Below are 13,821 nucleotides of genomic sequence, written 5' to 3' on the forward strand. Positions count from 1 at the left end.
TTTGTGCTTGATATGGTTGATTACCTGTGGCAGCCATCTTGACTCGAGTTGACCCCCATAGTTAATCAATTATAGATCCAGTGAGAGTTTCACTGAAATCCATTCGATGGTTCATAAGATGTTTTGCTAACAGACAGACATATGAACACATGCACACATCGGCGATTACATGATCGCCCACCTTTCATTGCTAGAGGCTGATAATTAGTACAACAGAATATTTCCATCACATTTACACATTAAACATGTCAGCCATGCTCATAATTCACAGTCATTAAATGTTATTTGTCACAACTTTTTATGTATTACTTAGTGCTGTTTGAAATTCTTGCTTTTTATGTTTGTCTGCTTGCAGCTGTTAGTGTGTGTTTGTGTGTGTGTGTGTGTGTGTGTGTGTGTGTGTGTGTGTGTGTGTGTGTGTGTGTGTGTGTGTGTGTGTCCTCCATCCCAGTGAGATTAATAGGACTCCGTATAATCAGGAGGTAACGGGAGGCTCATGGGCGTCTAGACAGTGTTCAGAATAAACTGCAACTCCTCCACCCAAAGCAATGAAAAACTGTGGCAAAATTAAAGGTTTCTCTATTAATCTAAAAAAATTTTTATCACAGCGACATCATCTGCAGAGACCAAGCTAATATTGAAAGAGAAAGGCTAATCAGATGAGCATACCTAACGCTGACTTAATGTCGGACAAAACTTTAATGTAAAACAAATGTACATTTATCGCTCCCTTTGCCTTTTAAAGCGGAGAGCCGTAGGAGAGTAGGAAGAGGAACACACGCAGTATGTCATCAAACCTGCAAGCTACAACCTCCCAAAACCACAGGAAAATAAATAAGCCAAGAGGAAGGGGAAAAAAAAAAATCTTCTGGGACTGGAAAAAGTGATCTCACGTTTAGTCGCACAGCTTTACAGGACAATGCCCAGGACCCAACTTAAATATTTTTTATTATAATCCTTTTTTTTTAAATGCAGACCTTGTTTCAGGGCAGAGCAGAGGGTACCTATAGGCAAGAGGGAGATGAAAAAATACGTGGGTGGCTGATACTGATGATGATGATGATGATGATGATGTGCAGCCTACAGCAGAGTGGGTTTCTGGAAAAGTACTTAAAAAGTCACTGGCGTAAAGATGAAAGGAACTCCCTTCTCCGATTCTGCAGCAGTTCTAATATTATTTACCAAAACACTGTAATAAATAGCTTTAACATGCACAGAAAAAAATAAGTTTTCCTGATTGAGTTTAAAAACAGAGAGCTTTGGATGAACCAACATTAAATAATCAAAGCTTTTATTTAAATACCTTAAGGCACAAATAGAAAAAAACAATTTAGTAACTATGACAGTTTGAGTAAGAGCAAAGAAATAGACAAATAAATCTTGTAATATGAAAATGACCCGTGATGAATTGCTGTTTGTTTTTTATGTTAGAAGTTAATGATTTTTAAGGCAATTCCCTGTTTCCTTCATGCCAGTCCCCTATTAGTCATCAGTGGTTTTGCACTTTGAATAACATAAACACTGGTTCCACTTTACTGAAAAGGTGGCTGCGTCCAAATCCTGTGTTTGTTAAAAGTGAAGCCACAGAAGCTGCCAGCTGTCTCCAGAAGCACTGATTGATCTGACGTGAAATTAGAAACTCACGTTTCATTGAAACCTCCACTTTATTCCTTCTAACAAGCAGGAAGAGATGGACGATTTATCAACATCTTTTGGTCGCTCCCTAAGTATTTGTAAAACATACAAAACAGCTTAAATCTCTGGCATAAACATCAAATTTGATCTCATCAGTACTTTAATGTTAAAGGTCATCAGTATCTAAGCATGCAGATAAACAGAACCACTCCCATTATCAAAGCTGCCAGTGTTTTTACCTTCTATTGTTGTGTTTTTATGCCATAAATGCAGCCTTGGGGATCATTCTGCACTTTTATTCACTTAAAGGGATAGTTCAGATCATTGGAAGTGGGCTTCTGTGGAAAGGTTGTGTACAATAATATCTTACCTGTTGCAGATAGCTCTTTGAACAACCTCAGTTTGAGTTTCATTCTGACCTGATTAAGCAGCTAATGGCAAATCTGGGCTGGCCAAGACCAAAGCTGATCTTTTTTCCTTCGTAAAACAAACCCAAATTTAAAAAAAGACGATAATGGTTCATGGGAATATTATGTTATTGTTAGTTTTACATTACATGGTTATCCTAGTAGAAAATCTATGATATTTCTGCAGGCAGTGTCTCAGGCTCCAACAGAAGTGCTACAGCTAGCTACTATCATCATCACGTCCACTTGCAGATAACCATAAAATCTATGTAAATAATCTGTGTAATGCAGAATTAGGGTATAGGGTAACGGCAACGTAAAGGTTCATGAAATAGGGTTTGAATGAAACTTTTGAAACTGGAGTTTTTTAAGTCGGCACTGATCCACTTTGGTCTTGGCTCTGCTCAGACTAGCCATTAGCTCACTGATCCAGTCAAAATTAAACTCTTTTTCCCCAAACTGAGGTTGTTCAAAGAGCCAACTACAATAGGTAAGATATTAATTATTCATAACCTTTCCACAGAGGCACACTTTAAAAGAGATGGACTATCACTGTAAGGCTTTTTTGAAGTCTTTGTGTATCTGTCTGAATAATTTAGAGCTGTTTTTTTTATTCCATCACAGCCAGCCATAAACAATCACTAAAATACAGCTTAAATTAAAATGGAAGACTATTAGAAACTGAGTTTTCACTGATCAGGATGCCAGAATGAGCAGTAAGTTTAGTATTAACTACTTTTCTGGTACAGTTATTGTCCAGGACAATGTTTCCTAAGATAACATACAGAAATAGATGAACTCACAGGATTAATGTCGCCCCTACTGTTGTGGCTGGTAAAAAAAAAAATCAAGGAGGAGCCGTAGGAAATCAAAATCCCACTGGGAAGGTAAACATTCTACTATGTGAGAAATGCTGATGTTTCTCCTATTTGCTCTTCATGTTTCATGGCTTGTTAGCTGTTAAAAAGACTAAAATATGAGCACAACAAAGGAAAAATAACACCAAAATAACAGATTACCCCTTAAAGGAATGAAACACTTGTGTTCCTTTTTGTAAAAAAAAATGTGTGATCAGTCTTCCAGGGAACTGAGACATCTTAGCTGAGAGTATAAATCTTAAAGAAATTAAATTAGGCATTCTGAAAAAACCCCAATGAAAACTGGGCAACCGTCTTTGAAAAAATAAACACAGGCGTTACTCAGACAAAAAGGGGCTGAGGGGGTTAGACGTGGGGAAAGGTGCTGACATAGTGGAGGGTGGGCAAAGGAGCCACGTGGGGGCATTTTTCACTAAGGTTGGATTAAAAGCGTTAGAAGAGCTGAAAGCATGCAGCGGTTTTGCAGCTGGGAGGGCATACGTGTGTGTGTGTGTGTGTGTGTGTGTGTGCGGTGGGGGTAAAGAAGATATATGATGTGGTATTGGAGTCTGCCCAAGTCATGAGCCCTATATCTTTCGCATGGCGACCCAGCTGTGTAAACACCTCATAACTGGTCGCTGGCGAACGATTCCTACCAATCAGAGGGAGAAATGTTGGCGAGTTTGGGACGAGTGAGCCATGAGTCAGCTTCAGGGTGTGAAGAGAAAAGAAAAGGAAGTAAAGAGGAGTGATTCAAAGTGACACGATGAAGGAGAGGCTGACAGGTCAGGAGTTAAACACATCTTCTTAACTCCCTTTGACTCCCTCCGCTCAGAGTTTCACATTCAAATCGACCTTAAAGAGAAATCGTTCAGATCTTTTGAAATGGAGTCCTGTGGAAACATGATAAACAGTTAACATCTTACCTGTTGCAGATAGCTCTTTGAACAGCCTCAGTTTAGAGTTTAATTCTGTCCAGATTGATCAACTAACAGCTCATCAAAAAACAAGCAACGAAAATGAGATGTGGGGAAAAAAAGAGTTCGGTTATAAACAAAAAAAAGCAAATCAAAGACGAGTGTCTCGTGTCTGATTTGCTGCAGAGGCGGTCTGACAGAGCTCCGACAGCAGAGGGGGAGTCAGAAAGGCAGATTTACACGGTGAAAACAGCTCTGCAGCACTGTGAACACATCCTGCTCTCTGGTGATCTGTCTGTTTAAAAATCACTGTTACTTCTGTGTAAAAACTCAACACTTTTTAGTTATAAATCTGTTATTTTTGTCTCCGTCTCAGTCATGTGGGTTTTAATTTCCCCTTGCCAAAGAATGTGTTCTTTCCAGATTGCCTGCTCGCATTTTTGCTGTGTTGATTCAATGGTCCAACATCCAATAGTGACTGACTTTCACAATGTTCCTCTCTGATACTCTTTTAAATTCCAGATACTTATATATTTGGAGCTGGTTAACTCTGCAGTTACTCAAATTGTTGACATGTCATACAGTTTTTGAAAGTCGTATCGCTGATATTTATCTTCTCACATGTTGCCATTGAACAGATATTTGTACGGCGTCCTGTTGAACATAAAATAAGATATACATCTCACTGAATGAAACCTCCAGACTTTCAGTTTGATGTTGGGTTTTTCAAATGTTCCACTGTTTACCACAATAAACACTTAGTCACATGAAAACCGTCATTAATTTTAATCTGTGTAAGCAGTAATAAGAGGCCAGAGCAGGAAATGAGCCATTATGAGTGTCTGCTGTGTGAAGGTTTCTAACTGACTAAAACTGGGATAAAACCCCTGTAGGTGTGTGTGTGTGTGTGTGTGTGTGTGTGTGTGTGTGTGTCACTGGGATAGTGTTTGTGTGCCTCTTTTGGGGGTTGTACTCTTTATTTAAGACCAATATTTACTAAGTAGCCCCAGGGTGAGATTACCTCATATTCTACTGCCCAGCTGTGCTTTCTCAGCGTTTCCACGACAACCAGAGGAATGTCCCGTCATGTCTACCGGCCTGCCGGGAAAAATGAAAGCGAGAGGAAGATAAAGCTGGAGGAAAACGAAGAAGACACTCTCAGACACTCATGTATTCTGACTCTTGTTGATATGAAACCATCAAACACAAACAGTACTTTAAAATGTTAAAAGATGAAGACATGTTAGTATGTTTTTATTAATTGATTTAATCTTGATATATTACTGGACATTTATGTTTGGGGTAAAATCATGCATCTAAAGAACTTGTTAAGTGCTCATTGCAGCTTTTACTTTGAAGCATAAACAGCATCGCAGACTATTTTTAACAGTTGCAAAAACCTCCATATATAAATTACAGTGTGGTGATTCTGTCTTGAAACTCTGAAGCCAAAGTGTTTGTTTATAGGTTACAAAACAAACCTGATAAGGAGAAGAACGTTCTACCTGCAGGGTGGAAGTTCTATCATCCTGTGGAGCTTCTTTGTTTACACATGTAATGGGGACACTGAATGTATCAAAGTAATAACATAATAATAAAATGTTTCAGAAGCAAAGTTGTTAACAATTATCAAAAAAGTAAGTTTAAGGTGGTAGACCTGGATCTTTTAGTCGGACAAAGATCAGAACCATGCCCAAAATCTCATAAGAGGGATTTTGTTCTTGCCAACAGTAAGTCTTGATATATATCCATCAGAACTTAACCCCAGCGATCAAAACTGTTCCACTGCTGAACAGATAGCTGCAAATTTTAATGTTTAAAAGCCATCATTGCTGATAAAGGTTCTAACATCAGTTCTTAGTGCATTGTGTGTCCCGCCCCCTTCCTATTATATGTGGTACTTTTATGGTTGTTGGCTTTTATTTCTGAAAATGTTTTGAAATTGTTGTTGGAATTAATTAGTTTTACCTTAAATATGCATCAAAAAGAATAAAACATTTTATGTATTGGCATGTGAATCAGCTGCAAACCTCGAGGGTTACACAAAAAGAGCAACTTTTCCACTTTACACTTCCAAATTTCAGGATTCTGCAGGTAGTTTCATCATCATGAAGACGACAGGTATTTCTATTTTGCTTTTAAGGTATTTGTTGCCTGATTTTTCAAATTAAACCTAAAAATAAAAGATTAGAAGATTGTTTTGTTCTTGTCCAAAGTAGCTCAAAACCTAACAGGGCATTTCTTAAAAGGACTTTTTCATGATGATCATGAGGGATGATGATGAATTTTCTGAACTATTTAAAATATATACTGTACTCATAGCAGATAATTTTTTTGCAGAGTAAAACCTGGTGTCTGTGGTGTGTAAAACCTGATCATTTTAATCCATTCAGATATTTCCTGTCTTTTTAACATCCCCAGGAGCTCTCTCAGCAGTGCCTGCAGTGTGGACACTGTCCTGCCATGGGAACGGGCAGCTATTTGCTTTGATTTGCAACAGAAAAGCTTGTGACTGTCAGAGAATGTTCTGTTTGGTCTTCTTCTGGCCAGTTTAAGTGTTAAAAGTGTCATTATTTAGCCTCCAAGGGCTGAGCGGGGAGAGCGCAAACAGGGCTGTGTGACCTTCTGTCAAGAGCCTCCGTCTTCCAGAAGCTCATTAAGGGACATCCAGGAGGACAGCGCGTCAGTTGGCAGGACCCTCCAGCTTCCCCTGGGCCTTTTTAAACCTCTCCAAAGCCACTCACCAGTCGACAAGCGGGAGAAACAGGTTCAGCTTGGAGCTAGTGAGGAGATTTGAAAGATGGCGCGCTGTGAGGTGGTGTTGGAGACTTATTAAAACAGCAGGAAAGGCCTTTGGACTCGAGCCATAAAGGATCTCACCCTGTAGTGGCTGACCGGATCTGCAGAAAAATTGAAAGCGCTCGTTCTGATGCTCTTTTGGCTTGTCTTTAAAACTCCCTTTCACCTGACTGGATGCCTGAACAACTAAAAGTGACCATGGAAGGCCGCTTGCAGGACTCCATGTTAATCAACTTCGTCGGTGAAATAAACCTGATGGCGTTTCCCCAAAAGTACGCGGCGGGGCCAAAAGAGCAGGTGGACCTGGCTCCAGCGTTTGCGCACAGCCAGACGCGGATAAACGACTCGCCCTGGAGCCGGGAACTGCAGGACGGCGCGTGCGCGGAGCCACTCGGCGCAGAGAGCCCCGGCGTGGACTTACCGAGGTGCTGCGGCCGCGGGAGCCACAGGTCCAAACGGAGGAGGATCATCACCGGAGTCCAGCGGCAGGCGGCCAACGTGAGGGAGAGGAAGAGGATGTTCAGCCTGAACGAGGCGTTCGATGAGCTGAGGAGGAAAGTTCCCACGTTCGCCTACGAGAAGAGGCTGTCCCGGATCGAGACGCTGCGCCTGGCCATCGTCTACATCTCCTTCATGACGGACCTGCTGGAGAACACCTGAGGCAGAGTCCGGCCTGCTTTTACAGAGACTGGAGGGATAAACCGGGGGGGAAACGCTGTTAGGATTTCTAATAGTCGTTCAAACTTTAAATTTCCAGGTTGTAAAAAGAAAGTTTTAAGGCTATCTTTTTTTCTTTGCTCTGCTTTTTAAAGTTTTATTTCTGAGAAACAAATTGCATCACCAAAAAACAAACAAACAGGTCAAGAACATTTTAGGCAAATCTGCCATTTAATAAAGTCTATCTCACGATTTTTTTTTTGGTTTAAAATAAAGTTTTAGGCCATAAGTTCACAATTGTGGTCGTTGATTGAAAACAAAAATCGTGGCTCATCTGATCAAATGTGCAAAATTGTATATAGGCATATAGGAACTGTTTTTTAAAGGATGCAAAACATGAACAGGGTTGAAACATAGGATGACTGCTGATGTCATCACGCAGAGCATTAATGGGAATGTGTGTTTCAGCACCTTGGACAGCTACAGCCGCCCGCCACACCTGTAGACAGAACAGGTGAGGCAACAAACCTTCATAAGAATGTTTTTTTTCTCTCTTTTTTTGTGGCTCTCTGGGCTTTATCAGTAAATGATACTGAAATGCAACAGATTTGCAAGGCAAATCCAAGCCTCCCTGCGTGAAGCTGTGAGTTCACCTTTGGCACCGAGGTGCGAATTAAATAAGAGATAAATCCAGATTGACAAACCCAGATTTGCTCCACCTGTTCTCGACTGCAGGGGTTTGAGCAGCAAGATCTGAGCCTGGAAAGGCTCACAATGGCTGCTCCTAATAACAATCATCAGTACCGACGCTGCTTGGTGAATATTTCACACCACAAACCGCTTCTAAAAGTCATCTCATTCACGTGTGTGCAGGTGCTGTTATAAGTGCTGTTATAAGCTCTCACTCTCTGTCTCGCTCTCCCTCTCCTCTCGGTCCACCTTCATCACATCCAGTGTTTGCGTTGTGCTCCAGCAGTGTACACGCCTTTAAGGGACGCCCTGCAGTGCGCACAGATCCGCCCTGACAGTTCCCCGGGATGGGACGGCTCGGCCTTTAAACCTGAGCCGCGGTGCCGAGCTCCCTGCGGGGAGTCAGACGCATACCTCAACGCGGGGCAGCTGAGGGGAAAATAAACACCTCGGTCTGCTTATAGGAGCAGAGACCCCCCTGCTGGGACAGCCTCCTGCGTGTCAGTAGGTCTGGTGTGTTTCAGCAGCACCACAGCTCCCACCTCAGACTCTCGAACCAGTTAGCTATACAGGTCAGTTACAATATTTCTACTGAAGATTTATTTTTAGCAAGAAAGAGGAAAATAAAAGTGAAATTCAGAGGTGACCTTTATTGGGAAAGGCCCATGAGCTGTTGGATAACTCCTGTTAATTTCATGGACAGAGCTCCAAACTGACTAGATGAATAAAACGACACTATCTTGATTCACTAAAACTAAACATGAGAACTACAGCAGGATAAATGAACCCAAACAAGAAAGGAGGAGGCCTAATCTAAAGGAATTCCATTTGTTTTGTTTACTTTGCAATAAATCCAAAAGAAGAAGAAAAACATAACACATTGTGCAACACTGAACTGGAATGAAACTGGATTTAAAAAAGAGAAATTATCCCTGTGAAACTTCTCACTGTGTTTGCACAAGAATACATGATTTAATACCATCCGCCATCCTCCCACTCCTGAACAACTTGCATGTTTTCAAAAGTTTCCCTAAGTCGCCTTCTCCTGTAGTATTATGTTACACCCCTCCTCACCCAGTCGGCAGAATCCTCCCCCCAAATCTTCCTGTCCGCTCCCCGCTATAAGAGCCCGGGTCCTCCCAGCCTGGCAGACATCTCTCCCTCTCTGATTCGCACCAGATTTCAGAATCCGGATCAAGCGCAGGCCGTACTCACGATTCCTTGCCGCGTTTGTTGATGCTGTGGCCACTTTAGTGGATTGGTTAAAACAGCCCAACAAAACAAAAAGGGGGTTTTCAGATGCGGGAAGAGGACTCCTCCCCGATGGACAGCGCTGGGAACAGCGAGGAGGAGAGCGAGCGTCAGCTGCCGCGGAGAGGCGCAAGGAAGAGGCGGATGAACCGGAGGAGCGCGGAGGAAGGGGAGGAGGGGGACGCGGAGAGCCCCAGCCCGGGCAAGAAGAGAGGCAGAAAGAGTTGCGACGACGGAGGCGGAAGCGCTGGAAGCGGCGGCAGCGAGGCCAGCAGCAGCCCCGCGCGCTCCTTCGACGACCTGCAGACTCAGCGCGTCATGGCCAACATCCGCGAGCGCCAACGGACGCAGTCCCTCAATGAGGCGTTCACGTCGTTACGTAAAATCATCCCCACCCTTCCGTCGGACAAACTCAGCAAGATCCAGACGCTGAAGCTGGCGGCCCGGTACATCGACTTCCTGTGCCAGGTTCTGCAGAGCGACGAGCTGGACGCGCGAGGGACCAGCTGCAGCTACGTGGCGCACGAGCGCCTGAGCTACGCCTTCTCAGTTTGGAGGATGGGGGGCGCGTGGACCCTGTCTACTACGTCCCACTAGCTGGATCCAGGCTGTTGGTGGTGGTACTGCAGGGTAAGCTGACCCACTTTAACGCTCCATCCTAAAGGAACAGACGTGTGCCAAAATGACTTTGTGCGCATTTTACGCACAGGCTCTAAATAAAAAAACTAAAACATTTTACGTGGTTCCAATTAACACACTTTAGGTCCAATACTTCACTGGTACCCCTTTAATCATTCATTAGGTTGAATGTAGCTTAAAGGGTGTGAGTGTGTCAACAGACAGCACAGAAAGTCCAATAATGCACATTATCAAACAACCAAGTTATTTCTTTTTACATAAAATGGTTTATTGATGCAAGCATATATCTGCTAATCTAAATAAGAGTAAAGGTTTCATGAAAACTTTGCTTACCTGGTGTCATGGCTTTGTTATGTCTCTGCTTACACATGCAATAAAAAGTATGTTACAGTGTTTCTTTCTTGTAATTTCTTTTACAGACTTCCCTGACTGAAGAACTGAAGGTTCAGACTAAAACTCTTCATATGGGCCCAAAACAGCCGAGTCCCAGGATCAGCTGCTTAGCTCCAGGCCTCAGAGGAAAGCAGCCCCCCGTTTATATTTCCCTTTGCGTGGACTGTAATGTTTGCAAGGGAGCACTTATGGGACAGACAGGACGGATATGAAGGAAAGGAGACCACTGCGACTATGAATGTTGTAAAAAACAAAACGAGCTCAGACGAACCGCTCTGTTTTGAAACACGAGAGAAAAATGACAATCCACTTCACATTCCCCGTGACAGCGTTTCACAGAAACTGAAGTATTTTGTATTTATTTTTCTACGCAGGTGTAATTTTTTTTTTTTTTTTACCTTTTCTCAAATAAAAGTTATTTATTTTGTGATATCACAGAGCGCTGAACAGATTTTGACTTTGAGCATTTTGTGTGTTGTAAATATTTGGTAATGTCCTGAATAAAAAAAAGAACTTATGATATTGCTCACTTTCTTCAGTTGTCTGGATTTTCTCTTAAGCTTTTTAGCAAAACACTACATTCAATACGCTAGACAGCTGGAGTTTGACAGGAGTTAATCTGGCACACAAGAGACTATAAAATACCAAACAACTGTTTTAAAATTGCCACAATCTTGGGGCCTGTAGAGTTTATTTTCGCTGGTTGTTGAAAACTGGATGGAGCAAAAGAAAACACTGAATTTTGTTTGAATATTCTTGAGTGATTTCACGAGTTCAGGGATCTGGGAAAGTCATAATGAGTCAGTGGTCTGATTGAACATGGTGAATTTGTAGCTGTGGAAAGCATGTGTAATATTCCCAGATGTCCTCAGAGCCAGAAGCCAGCATGGAAGTTGCCTGCAGGTGCTGAAGCAGATATATCTCAGGAGTTTTCACCAATATATGTGGACATGGGTCATGATACAAACAAGACAGTGTACGCATGTGCATATATAAACAATTATTGAGAAAAAAGGAATATATACACCGTTTAAAAAAGGATTTTGAAGGGTGTTAAGAACAGCTAAAATTCCTTACATTTACTCAATTGGGCTAACCTAAATTAACAATAATAGTTAAAAACTACCTTCTCTGTTTGCTGTTATTATCACCTGAAACAAAAACCAAAAATCTCATCATTTTTACTCCAAATATTAATAATGCAGTAAAAAAAAGTATGCAGCTATTACATGAAGCCCTTGCTGTATTTTTATTCTTTGTAAATTTTACAAATAAATGAAAATGAAACCAATTTGTTGTTGGTGCATTAAGCAACGCTCTTTAAAGATGAGCTCAGGTTATGTCATGGAAACTCTTTCCACATTAGCACCGAATGGGATAAATGTAAAGATTTCTCAAAAATGATATTTAGTATTCCATAAAACACAGCCATTAGCATGTAAGACACAGCTATCTACCTAAAATTAAGTACTAAAAATCTGCAAACAACAGATACACATTGAAGTCAAAATGGAGAAAGGAAAGATCTACTTTACATTAGGGGCAAAAAATAAATAAATTAAAAACAAAAAACTATGCAAGTCTACCATGACCTTTACAAGCCTGAAGATTTTGAGTTTTCTGGAGGAACAACTCTTGAAAAGAACATCAAGAAAACATTTTTATTTACACAAAGTTCATGAAGTATTGGGCCACAGTGTTCATTTGATCAGTCTCCCTAAAGGGCATTACATGGCTCTCCACAGCGCCGTTGAGAGACGATTATAGGAGCATTATTGTGTTTTTGCGTTCTGAGTTGCGTGCAGAAGGTAAAGCCATCAGCTCTGACCTGAAGCCCCTGCCGACCGACGGGGGGAATCGATTCCCACCCTTAGATTACCGTGGCTGTGTTATCTTAAACTTGAGGCTGTTGCTCTGACACAGAGGAATGTCACCTCTGAGGCTTCAAAACACACACACAAACACGTATAGGTTATAAACACAAAGCGGGAGATTTCTCACGCCTATGAAACAGGGAAATACATTCCTCACAGAGGGAGAGGGGTCCCACAACTCAGCTCCTGCCCCCTTTGATGTTCCAAAGTAATGGGATGACCGCTTGTTATCAGTGTGAAGGCATCTGGCTCTCCAGTTTTAAGTGTGCTATGATTTATTGACTCTTTGATGAGTGACACAAACTCAGACACACTCTCTCCCATCCATTAATCATGCTTTATATCTCCTCACGTTTGGGCTTGGAGTCTCTAAACTGATTCAAACCAAAGGTATAGGCCTGTGTGTGTCTGCTAAGTTTGAATTTCGGGTCCTTAAATGCTGAAAGCAAGTCTGGGTTTGAGTTAGTTTCGTTGTTTAAACACAGAAGTTTACCTGTCTGGGTTTGCTTCTCTCAACACGGCGTCTCCCTTATGTCCATGTCTCTCTGAAGTTCCCCCATTACAGGGTAACAGGCCCTGGTTTACATTAACCCTCAACACCACAAAAAGACCAGGGGGGAGAGGAAGTCAGGCTGAGACAGACGGCGGGAGAAAAAAACTTGATTTGCAAGTCTGGTTTCCATTAGAACTAATTATCTGTGTTTCATCTCAACCCAAAGCAGTTAGTGTGTGTGTATAAATGTGTATGTTATGCACTAGAGTTTCTTTTTACTTGTGATCTGTGACTTTTACCCATGCAGCTAAAATAAAGGTAATCAAACTCAAAGCCAGTATAAAGAGCTGAGATGAAACTCTTCTTTGCATAATCGCTTAATCCGACTGCTGAGGTCAGTCAGAAGTGCAAAAAACAAACAAACAAAAAAAAAAAGATGAACTGGCCTCAGTAGATCTCACATAGTTTATTTCTGTTACATAGCAAATACAGAGACGTTCTTAAATTCTCCCTCAAGATGTTTGCCTTTCCTTCATATCAGGCATCTATTTGCATATAAAATCTTCTAGTGTTTAGTTCTAGTGAATCTCCAGGGAATGTAAAGTCCAGCTCATCATTTTGGTGCAATGCTGTAAAAAAAACAGAGTACAAACAGACATTTCAGCTAATTCAGCTCTGACATTGGTAAGTAATTTTTAAAAATTGAATGTTTCATGATTATGATTTGTTTCTTTGAGAGAAATTCAAGTTTTTGTTATTAGATTGTCTTGCTAATTATTGACCATGATGTTCAGTTTGCGGAAATGCTACGTCATGATTCAGGAGGAAGGCTTTTCAAATCAGAAATGCCATCTTGATTGTGTCCTGGGAATTCTGGACTTGTGACACATTTTTTGTCAAAAAATGGGGTAAAAATATGTGGCCATTTTAAAGGCAGGGAGCTCAGTGAAGAATGTTTCCATCTTATATCGCAGACATAGGATCAAAAGCATATTAAACAATAAACATTCAATGAATACTGACACCTTTAGGTTAAAAATGCACATTTAAATTGACATCTGCAGCACAGCTGAGTTAAAATCATCAATAAACCTGTATTTTTGGGCAGAGAATACCCACACAGGCACAGATATATAACATGTAAACTCTACACAAAGAGGTTCAAATCAACATCCCAACCAGGGACCTTCATGCCTCCTATGAGACTCA

The 13,821-nt window shown here is 41.4% G+C and overlaps 2 protein-coding genes across 2 annotated transcripts; both read left to right on the forward strand.

Annotated features, from left to right (window-relative positions):
• The first annotated feature begins 6,811 nt into the window (after nt 1–6,811).
• Nucleotides 6,812–7,275, forward strand: LOC108239792 (protein Fer3). The gene has a single exon (XM_017422737.3). The coding sequence runs from the start codon at nt 6,814–6,816 to the stop codon at nt 7,273–7,275; it is 462 nt and encodes a 153-aa protein (XP_017278226.3). The 5' UTR covers nt 6,812–6,813.
• Nucleotides 7,276–9,058: 1,783 nt separating this feature from the next.
• On the forward strand, nt 9,059–10,774 carry twist1a (twist family bHLH transcription factor 1a). Its single transcript, XM_017421145.3, has 2 exons — nt 9,059–9,843; nt 10,272–10,774. The coding sequence occupies exon 1, from the start codon at nt 9,262–9,264 to the stop codon at nt 9,808–9,810; it is 549 nt and encodes a 182-aa protein (XP_017276634.1). The 5' UTR covers nt 9,059–9,261; the 3' UTR covers nt 9,811–9,843; nt 10,272–10,774.
• Nucleotides 10,775–13,821: the final 3,047 nt, after the last annotated feature.

This window comes from Kryptolebias marmoratus, linkage group LG5 (genome assembly GCF_001649575.2).
Source record: "Kryptolebias marmoratus isolate JLee-2015 linkage group LG5, ASM164957v2, whole genome shotgun sequence".
Lineage (NCBI taxonomy): Eukaryota > Metazoa > Chordata > Actinopteri > Cyprinodontiformes > Rivulidae > Kryptolebias > Kryptolebias marmoratus.